Consider the following 14,561-nt stretch of genomic DNA (forward strand, 5'->3'; position numbering starts at 1 on the left):
TGATGTCGTGTTTTGACATGCCATATATTGTGTGTTTTTGGCCCTGAGGCTGGTGTCTGTTTGGAGCTGATGATAACAAATGAAGTCAGTATTATTATGGTCATTTATTTGTCAGTCTATTCATTTCCTTATGCACTCTTCAGAGTAGTGCATCTGGCTTCTTGTTTTTGAGCCACCTTTACAGGGCACTGGTCTGTACTGAGACTATGGGCGGGATTTTGCGTTTTGGGTCGGGAGCCCGACGTCAGGGTCAAGTGCGGGTCCCGAACCCACACAGTGTCACTTGACTGTGATTTTTCCTGGATTGGCCAATTAGTGGCCAGAGGGCACGCTCACTGTCCAATTAAGGATGGCCGGAGGGCCAATAGGAGGCCCTCCAGCACTGAAGGAGCTGCAGCCTGCTGTTGCAGGTAAGGGAGAGAGAGGGCGCCTCCATCTTGCGGTGTCCACTCGGCAACTTTAAAAAATCTGAGATACAAAATGACCGCAGCCTCCTGGCCCCCTTTGTGGAAGGGAAACCCCTCCACAGGGTGGTTTGTGGCTGCAGCTGTGGCCAGGCAGGTGGTGGTGGTGGGGGTGGGGTGGGCTCAGAGTCTGCCTGGAGCACTGGCTTCCCCAGTCTGCCGCCGGAAGGCCACCTCCAGACAGCTGCCGTGCTCCCAATGCTGGAGGGGCCCCTCAGGCAGACCAGAAAATTCCAGTTGACCACTGACTAATGGCCTTATTAGGCCTTTAAATTACCTCAGTTGGCGACCCATTGTTTGCAGGTGGGTAGCTGCTCCGCCCCCGATTTTGCCTCTGGAAAAATGGTTGGGGGCGGAATGGTTGGATAGATTTTTGATCAACAAGGGAGTCTAGGGTTATTGAGTGGGGAGGAAGCAGATAAATGGAGTTGAGATCACAATCAGATCAGCCATGATCTTATAGAATGGCAGAGCAGGCTCAAGGGGCCGAATGGCCTACTCTTGCTCCTAATTCCTGTGTTATTGTGTTGTGTTCTTGTGCTGGTGAACTGACACGCTAGCTGGTGGTGTGAAATTACCTGCTGGCCCGCCTTTGCCCCTAGATTAAGGGGAAATCCTATAGGCCTGATTTTAACCCGAGGCGGGAATCAGAGGAGTGGGGCGTGGGAGGGAGAGATGGATGCCAACAACCCACTCAGAACTTGGCAGAATTGGGCCTGGATGATTTTAACGCCCAGGCCTCATCTGCAACTGGTCAGCAGGCGAGAGCAGAATGTAAATCATGGCGCGTGGGTTTCGGGAGTGGGGTGGTCTCCACATTCCGGAGGGTCGGAGCTCGAGGAAGGGAAACTCTAAATCCTCTTTGTGGGGATGAACGTTTTAAAAATAAAGTTTAAAAACTCACCTGCTTGGGCTTCTTCTAATCCTGGATCCTCTTCTGCCATCTTCCCCTGGTGAGAAAGAAACAACACCTTCCTCACTCGCGCTTGATGATGACATCGGAATCTGCTCTCCATATTTTAAGAAGGGACCGCACTGGCTTCAGGCAGGTGTCAATGGGCCTACTGAGGAGAGCAGGTTTAAACAGGAGCCAGCGGGAATTGGGTGGGGCATTAACGGAGAAGTGTTCCCATTGGTCGTAACTGTCCAGTTTCACAGTCGGGTTAAAATCATCCTTTGCGTCTTGATGTTGAGTACATTGATTGGTCCATTCAGACCAAAGGAAATCAATAAGTGCTTTACAATGTATGTCTTGATTGACAGGCTCAGCACTGAGATCAATCAAACAAAGCAATCTAGTGGGCTTGAGGTCTGGAAGGAAACGGCTATTGACTTGCAGGGTACATAGTGGGACATTTTATTTTCAAATGGACAGTTATCTATTCAAAAGGCACTTTCCCAACGCTTTGCTTCTTGTCATCTCAGATGTATGGATGACCTCTGGAATGTGATGGGGTTTTTGCCTTACCACTCGTCATGCTAGAATTGAAGGTCTCCTCAGCTTGTACAATCATTTGTCCTTGGAGAGATTCTGCTTCCCTCCCAGGTTTCTTTGATGATACAGGGGATGGGACATTCTCTTGACAATTGGGGTCGGGACATGAGAAGTTCTATCTCAAGTTCCCCCGCAACAGAGTAAATTTATTGGGGTGTCAGTGCCAGCCGCCCGCCCAATCCTGTGGGGTTTCCCACCCTGCAAGTTAGATTAAAATTACACCCTGCTAAAAAATGCTCAGCCGGTCAGGCAGCATCTGTGGAGAGAGAAGCAGAGTTAACTTTTCAGGCCTGATGAAAGATCACCCACCTTCTGTTTTTATCTAAAAATGTTATGCTGGCACAGCAGATGTCACCAGGCCAAACCTCTTCACGTGAATTATATGTATCAAGTTGAGTGTCTGTATCAACAACAATAACTTGCATTTAATTAAAAAGCAGGAATCTCAGGATTACTCCCAGTGCCACGTGCTTGGGAATAGGAGAATTGATCGAGTGAACACGTGGCTGAAGAATTGTTGTAGGAGGGAGGGCATCAGGTTTCTGAGGCATTGGGACCGGTTCTGGCAGGTGGGACCTGTACAAGATGGACGGGCTACACCTTAACAGGACTGGAACTAACATCCTCGCAGGGAGATTAGCTAGTGCTGTTGGGGAGGGTTTAAACTAGCTTGTCGGGGGCCGGGAATCTGAGAGGTGGCTCAAATTGGAAGGGAGTCAAGCTGGTAACAGGAGGTAGAAAAGTAGCAAGTGACGTTAGAAGGCAGGTGAAACAACAACTAGGCTTAGAATGCAGAATGTCAAGAAGACAAGGTTAAGGGCACGGTACCTGAATGCATGCAGCATTCACAACAAGGTAGATGATTTACAGGCCCAAATAGAGGTAAATGGGTATGCAGGTAAGCATGCAGGTGCAACAGGCAGTAAAAAAGGCAAATGGTATGTTGGCCTTCATAGCGAGAAGAGTCGCGTACAGGAGCAGGGATGTCTTGCTGCAATTATACAGGAATATTGTGTGCAGTTTTGGTCTCCTTATCTGAGGAAGGATGTTCTTGCTATAGAGGGAGTGCAGCGAAGGTTTACCAGACTGATTCCTGGGATGGCAGGACTGACGTATGAGGAGAGATTGAGTCGGTTAGAATTATATTCGCTGAGGTTCAGAAGAATGAGGGGGGATCTCATAGAAACCTAGAAATTTCTAACAGGACTTGACAGGGTAGATGCAGGAAGGATGTTCCCGATGGTGGAGGAGTCCAGAACCAGGAGTCATAGTCTAAGGATACAGGGTAAACCTTTCAGGACTGAGATGAGGAGAAATCTCTCCACCCAGAGAGTGGTGAGCCTGTGGAATTCGCTACTGCTCTGTCACCCTCAGTTGAGGCCAAAACATTGTATGTTTTCAAGAAGGAGTTAGATAAAGCTCTTGTATTTAAAGGGATCAAAGGATATGGGGCGAAAGCGGGAACAGTTTACTGAGTTGGATGATCAGCCACAATCATAATGAATGGCGGAGCAGGCTCGAAGGGCCAAATGGCCTACTCCTGCTGCTATTTTCTATGTTTCTATCTAATTGCCATAATGGAAATGTGGCTACAGGGTGACCAAGGCTGGGAACTGAATATTCAAGAATATTCGACAAATGGAAAAGTCCTGGGGAAAATTGATGTACAGAGTGATTTGGGTGTTCAGGTCCATTGTTCCCTGAAGGTGGCAACGCAGGTCAATAGAGTGGTTAAGAAGGCATACGGCATGCTTTCCTTCATCGGACGGGGTATTGAGTACAAGAGTTGGCAGGTCATGTTACAGTTGTATAGGACTTTGGTTCGGCCACATTTGGAATACTGCGTGCAGTTCTGGTCGCCACATTACCAAAAGGATGTAGATGCTTTGGAGAGGGTGCAGAGGAGATTCACCAGGATGTTGCCTGGTATGGAGGGCGCTAGCTCTGAAGAGAGGTTGAGTAGATTAGGATTATTTTCATTAGAAAGACGGAGGTTGAGGGGGGACCTGATTGAGGTGTACAAAATCATGAGAGGTATAGACAGGGTGGATAGCAAGAAGCTTTTTCCCAGAGTGGGGGATTCAATTACAAGGGGACACGAGTTCAAAGTGAAAGGGGAAAAGTTTAGGGGGGATATGCGTGGAAAGTTCTTTACGCAGAGGGTGGTGGGTGCCTGGAACGCATTGCCAGTGGAGGTGGTAGACGCGGGCACGATAGCGTCTTTTAAGATGTATCTAGACAGATACATGAATGGGCAGGAAGTAAAGAGACACAGACCATTAGAAAATAGGCGACAGGTTTAGATAGAGGATTTGGATCGGCGTAGGCTTGGAGGGCCGAAGGGCCTGTTCCTGTGCTGTAATTTTCTTTGTTCTTTATTTAAGAAGGACAGGCAAAAAGGAAAAGGAGGTGGTGTTGCACTGATAATAAGGGATGGGTTCAGTACAATAGTAAGGGAGGATCTCAGATCGGAAGAAGAAAATGTGGAATCTGTTTGGGTGGAGCTAAGAAACAGCAAGGGGCAGCAAACATTGGTAGGAGTTATTTATAGGCTACCAAGCAGTAGTGGTAGTGTGGGGCATGGCATTAATCAGGAGATTAGAGAAGCATGTGGCATGGGTAATACAGTAATCATGGGTGACTTCAATCTGCATATAGACTGGATAAACCTAATGAGCACTAATGCTGTGGAGGACAAGTTTCTGGAGTGTGTTAGGGATAGTTTTCTGTAGTAGTATGTTGAGGAATCGACTAGAGAACAGGCTATTTTAGATCTAGTATTATGTAATGAGAAAGGTCTAATTAATAATCTTGTTGTAAAAGTAACTTTAGGGATGAGTGACCATAATATGATCGTATTTTACTAAAGTGAGGTAGTTCAATCTGAAGCCAGGGTGTTAAATTTGAACAAAGGAAATTATGAAGGTATGAGGGGCAAATTGGCTGAGATGGATTGGAAAAATACATTAAAAAGTATGACAGTACATAGACAATGGGTGGTCTTTAAAGAAATATTACATAGTTTACAGCAAAACAGTGGGCAGCGCAGTGGTTAGCACCACAGCCTCACAGCGACCCCGGCTTCAATTCTGGGTACTGCTTGTGTGGAGTTTGCAAGTTCTCCCTGTGACTGCGTGGGTTTTCGCCGGGTGCTCCAGTTTCCTCCCACAGCCAAAGACTTGCAGGTTGATAGGTAAATTGGCCATTATAAATTGCCCCTAGTATAGGTAGGTGGTAGGGGAATGTAGGATTAGTATAAATGGGTAGTTGATGGTCAACACAGACCGGTGGGCTGAAGGGCCTGTTTCAGTGCTGTATCTCTAAAATATAAAATAAAAATATAAAACCCCCAAAGGTAAAGACAGTCAACCATGGCTAACAAAGGAAGTTAAGGATTGTATAAGATTAAAAGAAAAGGCCTATGAAGTTGCCAGAAGTAGTAGTAAACCTGAGGATTGGGAGGATTTCAGAATACAGCAAAGGAGGACCAAGAAACTGATGAAGAAAAGGAGAATAGAATATGGATGTAAACTAGCAAAAATATAAAAATGGACTGTAAAAGCTTAACAGGATGGATGGGATATAGGTGTCCACTAAACTAGTGGCTCAGTCCACAGGAAATCAAATGGGAGAGTTACATTTCTCTCACTATTCAGTCTGTTGGAAACAACACCTCGTTACAGATGGGCCTCTGTAGCTTTACACAAACAGCCAAACTTCCATGGAGAAGGTAGCTTCCATCTGCCTTGCGGGTGGTCTGCCCCTAGTCAGAATCTGCACTTTGAAATGTAATTGGGTTTGAATAAGGTTGGGTTGCCCCATCCTGATATTTTCTGCCCACCCAGCCCTCTCCCGCCAGTCAGGTGGCAGGGTGGGTGCATGTTGGGGGTGTTAAAATCAGGGCAATTGCGTTTCTTTGTTCTCAAGTACCTGGTGGAAAATATCCACTTCAGGCGTGATGGTACCAAAAGCAGCATCAAACATGTCTGGCAGTAATGAATAACATTGCATTGTTACATCTGTGTGGTAACTCTCTAGTACAATGTGTAATTTGAGTATGACGTAGCTTATTCTAATCACAGAGTATCTTTGTTTCTGCTACATTCCTGCACTATTTATATTCTCCCTAACTCTTATGTACCTGGATGAACTGCTGAAGTCCACACGAATGCACCAGCTTCAGTCTCAAACAAACACAACACGCCATTGAGTTGCCTTTTAGAATTCTTTGGGGTTCGTCAGTTAAAATTAATACTTTTAAGGTTTTGGCTCTGGTGGATCCCAAAATAAGGCTAGCAGCTTCGACCTTCTGATTGATGTGTGATTGTTGGTCTCTGTGAAGAGCTGTCAGCTTCTGAAGATAGGTTATAATCTCAGCCATTAAGTCTCCTGGGGAATAAAAGCAGACGTTACTGCATATTCAGTGATCTCAATAATAATCATGAGTTTTTAAAAAATAAATAAGACACTTGTTTTTCTTATTGCATGGGGGAGAAAGGGGTGTTATGTTGTCTTACCATTTGTCTCTCCCTTCCATCATGTTTAACTATAGGTTCTGAAGCATTAAGTGCTCAATATTTGTGATTGTTTTTATCTGTGCACACAAATATCCATGGGGCTTTTACAGTGACACTTGACAATCAGCTCCCTCTCTTTCCTCCTTTAAGACACTCCTTAAAACCTACCTCTGAGCAAGTTTTAGTCATCTGACCTAATGTCGCCTTTTGTGGCTGGGTGTCATACCTTGTTTTAACACTCCTGTTTTATTACGTTAAGTGCGCAATATAAATAAAAGTTGTTGTTGTTGCTACCCTGATAGAAGGACAGTACAGCCACGAAAATAAGAGTGTTGGAGGGTGCGGGGAAGACCAGTGTCTGTTGGGTAGCAGGCTTCACCTTCTGAATTTTCTGACATTCCCAGCTGCGATTCTGCCCGTTTTTGAGGGGAGATCACGGAGGAGAATTCCTTCCATTTAAGTCAATTAATACAAAACTCCGACATGGGGAAGCGTAGCGTGTTCATTATTTTGTATTATTGCACAAAGGCAACTGTACAGATCGAACGAAGTGAATCCGATTGTAACCGTTGCTCTGTATGCTCAGTCATATCAGGCCTCACCTCCCTAAGTGTTCTCTTGGTCTATCTTCAAAAGGAATTGAAGCATTAATGCAAAAGACAAGCGTGTCCAGCTCACATAACAAGGGAATATGGGCTGTGCAATTCTCTGGGGGAATCACCCCACAGTAAGTCCCAATGGAGCCCTAAGAAATACAGACTAATGGCTAAAAAATGGTCTTTTTCAGATTTGATGTCATTGTTCAGGAGGGGGTTCTATTGGTCTCCTATCAGAGTTACAGCGGGAGACTGGGAGAATACTCCCGGATTTTAGGGCCACTGTTGTCCTACCCTTGTACTATATGGTCAGAGAGTTAGAAATTATGGGTGCTCTCCTCAATGTAAGAAGATCAGATCACTTGCAGGAATGCCTAGCACCATTGTATCTGAGAGAATTTTTAATGACCTTATTAATCTAGTCACGCAGGTTAATAAGGCCATATAAAAGCGAACAAAGCATTGGGATACATTTCTAGAAGGATAGAATTAAAAACAGGAAAGTTATTTAAACTTGGAAGTATAGAATCTTGGTTGGACCGTACTTGTGAATACTTTTGGTCACCGTGTTATTAAAGGCACTGGAGAAGTTATACCTATGAGGAGAGATTGACCAAGCTGGGGCTCTTTTCTCTAGAAAAGAGAAGACAGGGGTAACCTGATAGAGGTCTTCAAGATTATGAAGAGGCTTGATAGGGTGAACATAAAGAAGATGTTTCGGGTAAGACCAGAATAAATATAAGATTCTTTTGGGCCTCCTTATCTCGAGAGACAATGGATACGCGCCTGGAGGTGGTCAGTGGTTTGTGAAGCAGCGCCTGGCGAACATAAAGAAGATGTTTCGGGTAAGACCAGAATAAATATAAGATAGTCACTAATAAATCCAATCGGGAATTCAGGAGAAACTTCTTTACCCAGAGAGTAGTTAGATTGTGGAACTCAGTATCATATAGAGTAGTTAAGGTGAATAGTATAGATGCATTTAAGGGAAAGCTAGATAAACACATGATGGAGAAAAGAATAGAAGGATATGTTGATGGGATTAGATGAACAGGGGCAGGAGGAGGTTCATGTGGAGCATAAGCACTGGCATTGAGCAGTTGGGCTGAATGGCCTGTTTCTGTGTTATAAATACCTTGTAAAGAATTCTAAGGCAACTCTGCTATACACCATTTAAATTGAATTACTCCCATAGGCAGGGTTTAAAAACAGAATGAACAAGAGTTTGTGGTCTTTTATGTTAGGCATTTGCTTGCAGGCAGTGATTGATTGGGCAGCTAAGAAGTTCTAATTCTCATTAGGAAATGGCTGATAGTGTTTCTGTAGTGATTTAACTGGTGCCATTTTGCAATGCTATTCAGTCCTGCTCAAGTTACGCAGGAAGGGAATGCACATGCTCTGTTTTAGTTGAAAACCAGAGAGAGCGCGTGGAAGCTGGAGAAACAGTAGAGCATCCTTCATTAGGAACAGCCAATCCCAAACTCTGCTGAGTTACATGGTCTCACGCATGGCCGCAAATGACAGGATACAATGTGACTCAGCACCGGTGGACCAGTGAAAGCACCACACCCTGATTGCTATAACAGTATCACCTGCTGGAAGCACATGTGTGTGGATATTGGTTGTGATGCCTTTTACAGTTGAACAGCCTCACTGTTTCTGTTCACACACGAAGAATGCCACTCAGGTGATCTACTGTAAAGGTGCATGGAGCCATACTTCAGTGAGAGCTGACGCTTTCAGAGTAGCAGGGAAGGAAATGGGCAAAAGAATTGTCTTGGCCGAGTTGGTTCCATTTATTGGTGCAATGACGCAATGAAACAGGGAATTCTGGGTGACAAATTGGGTGGCTCTTTCAAAGAGCTGGCACAGGCACGATGGGCTGACTGGCCTCTTCCTGTGCTGTATATCATTCTCTGGTGCTCTGTCCTAATCTGTTATCTGATTGATTGGCAGAATCTGAAGAAGCTGCTGGATAACAAGGGTGTAAGCAATCAACCCAACATGGAACTCAACGAACTTAATAACTTTGACTGGGTAAGATGCCATGATCAATTGATTAGCACTTCCTTTTTTATTAATACTTTTAATATAACAAATTTTGTATTGTACTGTCATCTACAAAGTTCTTATATCTATAGTATCTTATAGCAATCAAGTATTTCACATATATCTGGATGAATTATGGTGGCCTAATGTGACAGAAAATAACTAATGCCCCTTGCCCCATCACTACTCACCCAAACACCACATCCTGCTGCAGACTCTCACTGGCTGCAATACACTAAGGTTGCTTCACCCCTCACCCCTACTTCGGCCTTCATTCACCTGCTAAGAAGCAGCCTGAACCCTGCCTATACATAGCAGTGCTGACCTCAGCACAGTCAGTTATATAAGGATAGAAGAAAGCTGGGAGCGCACTGCAGGTTAATCATCATCTGAAGGAGAAGCCACATCTGGAGTCACATTTAGGTCAGACTAGGTAAGGATGGCAGATTTCCTTCCCTAAAGGACATTCGTGAACCAGATGGGTGTTTACAATTATCCGGTGGTTACATAGTCATCATTACTGAGGCTAGCTTTTTATTCCAGATTTATTTATTATCTGAATTTAAATTCCCAGCTGCTGCAATGGGTTTTGAACTCATGTCTCCAGATCATTAATGCAGCCCTCTGGATACTAGACCTGATACTGTGAACCATGCCTAATTGCTTTGTGAAACTTGTCTGAATATATTCACTATCGTGCAGCTAAAAATGGGCCAGTGAAACAAAGTGTGCACTGTAAGCCACTTATAAACAGTGCTTAATCCAGCACATGACACAACTGAGGAATAACTACGTTTTTGTATGTCAACATATGAAAAATGAGCATCAGTATTCACAAACAGAAAGTCAGCAGATTGGCTCTACTGGAGACTGTGCAGTGTAGATGAGGGAACAACAATACAAGTTACAACTCCCATCCATGCTAATGTGGAGGATAGTGCACCATGATCACAGTTACAGAAGATATCATTGGAGACTTCCATTAGGGCCATCTCAGTGCAGTGGCAGGGATGGAAAGTTGACTGGAGAGAGATTCAAACGTGGAGTTGCAGAAAAGATGGGCACAAATTTGGGAGACGACAGCACTTTCAAGTACTTTGGACAGAATGGGGAAGGTTGGAGATGATGCGGCAGTTTCAAGGGCTGAGGGGTCAAGGGTGGATTTTTTAAGGAGGGGAATGGTGAAGGCAGTTCCGAAAGGGAGGGGGACAGTACCTGACGTGAGGGAATCAGCTTGCATGGGGCCAGGAAGGGAAATCGGGTGATCAGCAGTTTAGTGGGAATAGGGTCGACAAGATGAGCCAGAGAAGGAACGAGCAGAAATCTTGTAACTTTGATCAGGGCAGACCACTGTTTCCCTAAAGGAGGCGGGTTCTATCCTTCTTCAAATTACAGCAGCCACTACATTCAAATGTCTCGCTGTCATGACTAACATACAAAAAAATTGCTGCTTGGTTAATAAGGTGTTGAGGTTTGTTAGCAAAGTGCCACTTCCAACATTAAGGACACTTTGACTTTCATGTTCAGGCCTGCTTCTGGGTGCAAGTGATGAGAGATTTGCGGAATGGTGTGAAGCTGAAGAAGGTGCAAGAGAGACAATACAACCCCCTTCCTATTGAGTACCAGCTCACACCGTATGAAATGCTCATGGATGACATCCGATCCAGAAGGTACACCCTGCGGAAAGTCATGGTGAGTCACTGATACCAACCTGCTCGGGCACTGAATGCTGCTTGGTTAAGAGGTGCATGTATATGTGTGTGTGAGCAAATTAAGGGTCATTGAGGGTGCCGATTTAAATATATTCAAGAGGCTCCCCCCAACGCCTCCATTCGACAGCCTTCTCAGCTCCTTCCACAAAGCGCAGTTAAAATGGTGCCGGACATTGGGAATGAGGTAAGCTGGATGGGCAGGGTTTAAAATCTTTGGGCTTCTGATGTAGCAACATTTAACCAATCATCATGTGTTGAAATTTTGGATAGGGAACAGAGAAAGCCTGTGAAATTTTTATTGCCTTGCCTTAAGTTTTGGTAGTCTATTTCTCAACTTCCTGCGTGTATCTGCAGCAGAAGTCACAGAATTCCTCATGTGACCTATGCATTTGCATAATCGATCACAGTAACCTCTAAAACTGTTCTCTCTCAGTGTTTTCTACCACCAACCAGTGTTTAATCTGTGCTACAGTGTCCACTTTCTGAGGGTTGTGATTATTTATTATAATAACCTAAAAGAAAATGAATTTTTATCAATAGCCAGGCACTTCTCTGTCTTTTACTACTTGGCTCTACTTCAGGTAACTTTGTGTTGTGAAGCAGTCAACAGAGCTACACTGAGTTAAGTGACGAAGGCCATCCTGTTGTCTAGTGCCAAGCAGTACAGCAGGCTAGTAGAAAGAATGTAAGAAACGTCAGGGATATGAAAAGGTCACTTGACGCAACAAAAATCACCCCTCTCCTAAATCAGCTACATTTTGAAAGCCCTGATTCCTTTGTCTCTCCTATCTTAAATTGCAGATTGTTCCAAACATTTATTGCTGTTTCAGGAAAAGGGGACAGTTTATGTCTATTGGTGTGAGTCAGTTTGCAGCACTTACGGACTGGTGTATATCTTGCTCGAATGGTAATGTGCCAGTACGACTCAAACATCAACTATTTGCAAAATTATTCGCAGCTCCAGGTGCAGATTTAGACAAATGCTAGTGGAGAGAGTTGAAAATTGCATGCGGGTAAACTTTACAGGGATACAAACAATGAAAAGATATGAGAAGAAAAGGAGTAAAGAAATTATTTTTGGAAGGGCTCAAAAGCCATCTAAGTTTATTGGCTGCTGTTGTCAAGCATGAGTTAGTGGGTAGGTGATGGAGCAGACCAGTCCCCCACACCCTGTTTCACAGCTGCTGGAGTGGAGGTGGGGGCAGCACCTTGTCTTGAGAAGGGTGACCCTGTTTGCCACGTCACCACACCATTTCCGTAGGCCATGGGTTGCTATGAGGCCGTCATAGAGTCTTAGAGTCATTTTACGGCATAGAAGGAGGTCATTTGGCCCATCGATTCAATACTAGTTCTCCGGGGAGCAATCCAGTCATTCCCACTCTCCCGCTCAATCCCCGTGGCCCTGCAAGTTTATTTCTTTCAATTGCCCATCCAATTTCCTTTTGAGATCATTGATCGTCTCCACTTCCATCACCCTTGTGGGCAATGGTCATTATCACTTGCTGCGGAAAAAGTTCTTCCTCACATTCCCTCTGCATCTCTTGCCCAAAACCTTCATTCAATGTCCCCTTATCCTTGTGCCATCATTTAATGGGAACAGTGTTTCCTTGTCTAACTTATCTAAGCCTGTCAGAATCTTGTACACCTCTATCAAATCTTCCCTCAATCTCCTTTGCTCCAAGGAGAACAACCCCAACTTTTCCAACCCAACTTTGTAACTAAAATCCATCCCTGGAACCATTCTGGTAAATCTCCACGTCAAGGATCCTCACATCTTTCTAAAGTGTGGTGACCAGAACTGGAAACAATGCTGTAATTGGGGCCTAACCAGAGCTTTATAAAGGTTCAGCATAACTTCCCTGCTTTTATACTCTATGCAGGGTTCTCGGCCCAATCCTCTTCAGCTGCTTCATCAATGACGTCAGAAGTGGGGATGTTTCCTAAAAATTTTACAGTGTTCAGTTCCATTCACAACTCCTCGGATAATGAAGCAGTCCGTACCTGCATGCAGCAAGACCTGGACAATACTCAGTCTTGGGCTGATCGGTGGCAAGTAACATTTGCACCACAAAAGTGCCAGGCAATGACCATCTCCAACAAGAGAGAATCTCACCATCTCCCCTTGACATTCAATGGCGTTCCCCACCATCAACATCCTGGGGGTTACCATTGACCAGAAATTTAACTTTGACTATAAGAGCAGGTCAGAGGCTGGGAATTCTGCTGCGAGTAACTCATCTCCTGACTCCCCAAAGCCTGTCCACCATCTACAAGGCACAAGTCAAGAGTGTGATGGAATACTCTGCACTTGCCTGGATGAGTGCACCTCCAACAAGCAGGGAAAAGGAGGGAAGAACAAAAGTGAATTATGTAATGAGAAAGGGCTAATTAATAATCTTGTTGTCAAAGAACTTTAGGGATGAGTGACCATAATATGATAGAATTTTACATTATGTTTAAAAGTGAGGTAGTTCAATCTGAAGCCAGGGTGTTAAATTTGAACAAAGGAAACTATAAAGATATGAGGGGCAAATTGGCTGAGGTGGGTTGGGAAAATATATTAAAAGGTATGACAGTACATAGACAATGGATAATCTTTAACGAAATATTACATAGTCTACAGCAACTTTACATTCCTTCAAGGCACAAAAACCCCAAAAGTAAACTAGCAAAAAACATAAAAATAAACTGTAAAAGCTTCTGTAAAAGGTACATAAAAAGGAAACGTTTGTCTAAGGCAAATGTGGGTCCATTACAGGCAGAGTCAGGAGAATTTATAATGGGAAATAGAGAAATGGCAGAGAAGCTAAATGATTACGTTGTGTCTGTCTTCACTGAAGAAGATACAAGAAATCTCCCAGAATTAGAGATCCAGGGGACATGGGAGAATGAGGAATTGAAGGAAAATAGCATTAGTAAGAAGGTTGTATTGGAGAAATTAATGGGGCTGAAAGTTGTTAAGTACCCAGGACTTGATATTCTATGTGTTGAAAGAGGTAGCTATGGCGATGTGGATGCATTGGTGATCATCTTGTAAAATTCTATAGATTCTGGAATGGTTCCTGCAGATTGGAAGGTAGAAAATGTCACCCCTCTATTTAAGAAACTGAGGGAGAGAGAAAACAGGGAACTGCAGACCTGTTAGCCTTATATCAGTAGCAGGGAAAATGCTGGAATCTATTCTAAAGGATGTTATAAATGGACACTTGGATAATAATGATCTGATTGGGCACAGTCAACATGGATTTATGAATGGGAAATCATGTTTGACGAACCTGTTGGAGTTTTTTGAGGATGTTACTAACAGAATTGATAAAGGGGAGTTGGTGGGCGTAGTATACTTGCATTTTCAGAAGGCTTTTGATAAAGTTCTCCACAAATGGTTAGTTAGCAAAATTAAAGCACATGAGATAGGAGGTAATATACTGGCATGGATTAAGGATTGGTTAACAGGCAGAAAATAGAGAGTAGGAATAAACGGGTCATTCTCGCATTGGCAGGCTCTGACTAGTGGGGTATCACGGGGATCAGTGCTTAGACCCCAGCTGTTCACAATATATTATCAATGATTTGGATGTGGGAATCAAATGCAATATTTCCAACTTCGTGGATGACACAAAACTAGGTCGGAATGTGTGTTATGAGGAAGATGCAAAGTGGCTTCAAGGGGATTTTGACAGACTTAGTGGGCTGGATTTTATCGAGGCCTCGACCTCAGAATCTGTGGC

General features: G+C 44.0%; 1 protein-coding gene across 5 annotated transcripts in view; it reads left to right on the forward strand.

Moving 5' to 3' along the window:
• LOC137369771 (protein spire homolog 1-like) overlaps nt 1-14,561 on the forward strand; it is a 302,924-nt gene that overhangs the window by 189,895 nt on the left and 98,468 nt on the right. For all 5 annotated transcript variants that reach the window (XM_068031210.1, XM_068031212.1, XM_068031213.1 and 2 more), the window contains 2 exons: nt 9,029-9,109; nt 10,649-10,813. In XM_068031210.1, the coding sequence (XP_067887311.1) occupies nt 9,029-9,109; nt 10,649-10,813 (246 nt within the window). The remainder of the gene's footprint in view (nt 1-9,028; nt 9,110-10,648; nt 10,814-14,561) is intronic.

Source organism: Heterodontus francisci, chromosome 5 (assembly GCF_036365525.1).
Source record: "Heterodontus francisci isolate sHetFra1 chromosome 5, sHetFra1.hap1, whole genome shotgun sequence".
Taxonomy (NCBI): domain Eukaryota; kingdom Metazoa; phylum Chordata; class Chondrichthyes; order Heterodontiformes; family Heterodontidae; genus Heterodontus; species Heterodontus francisci.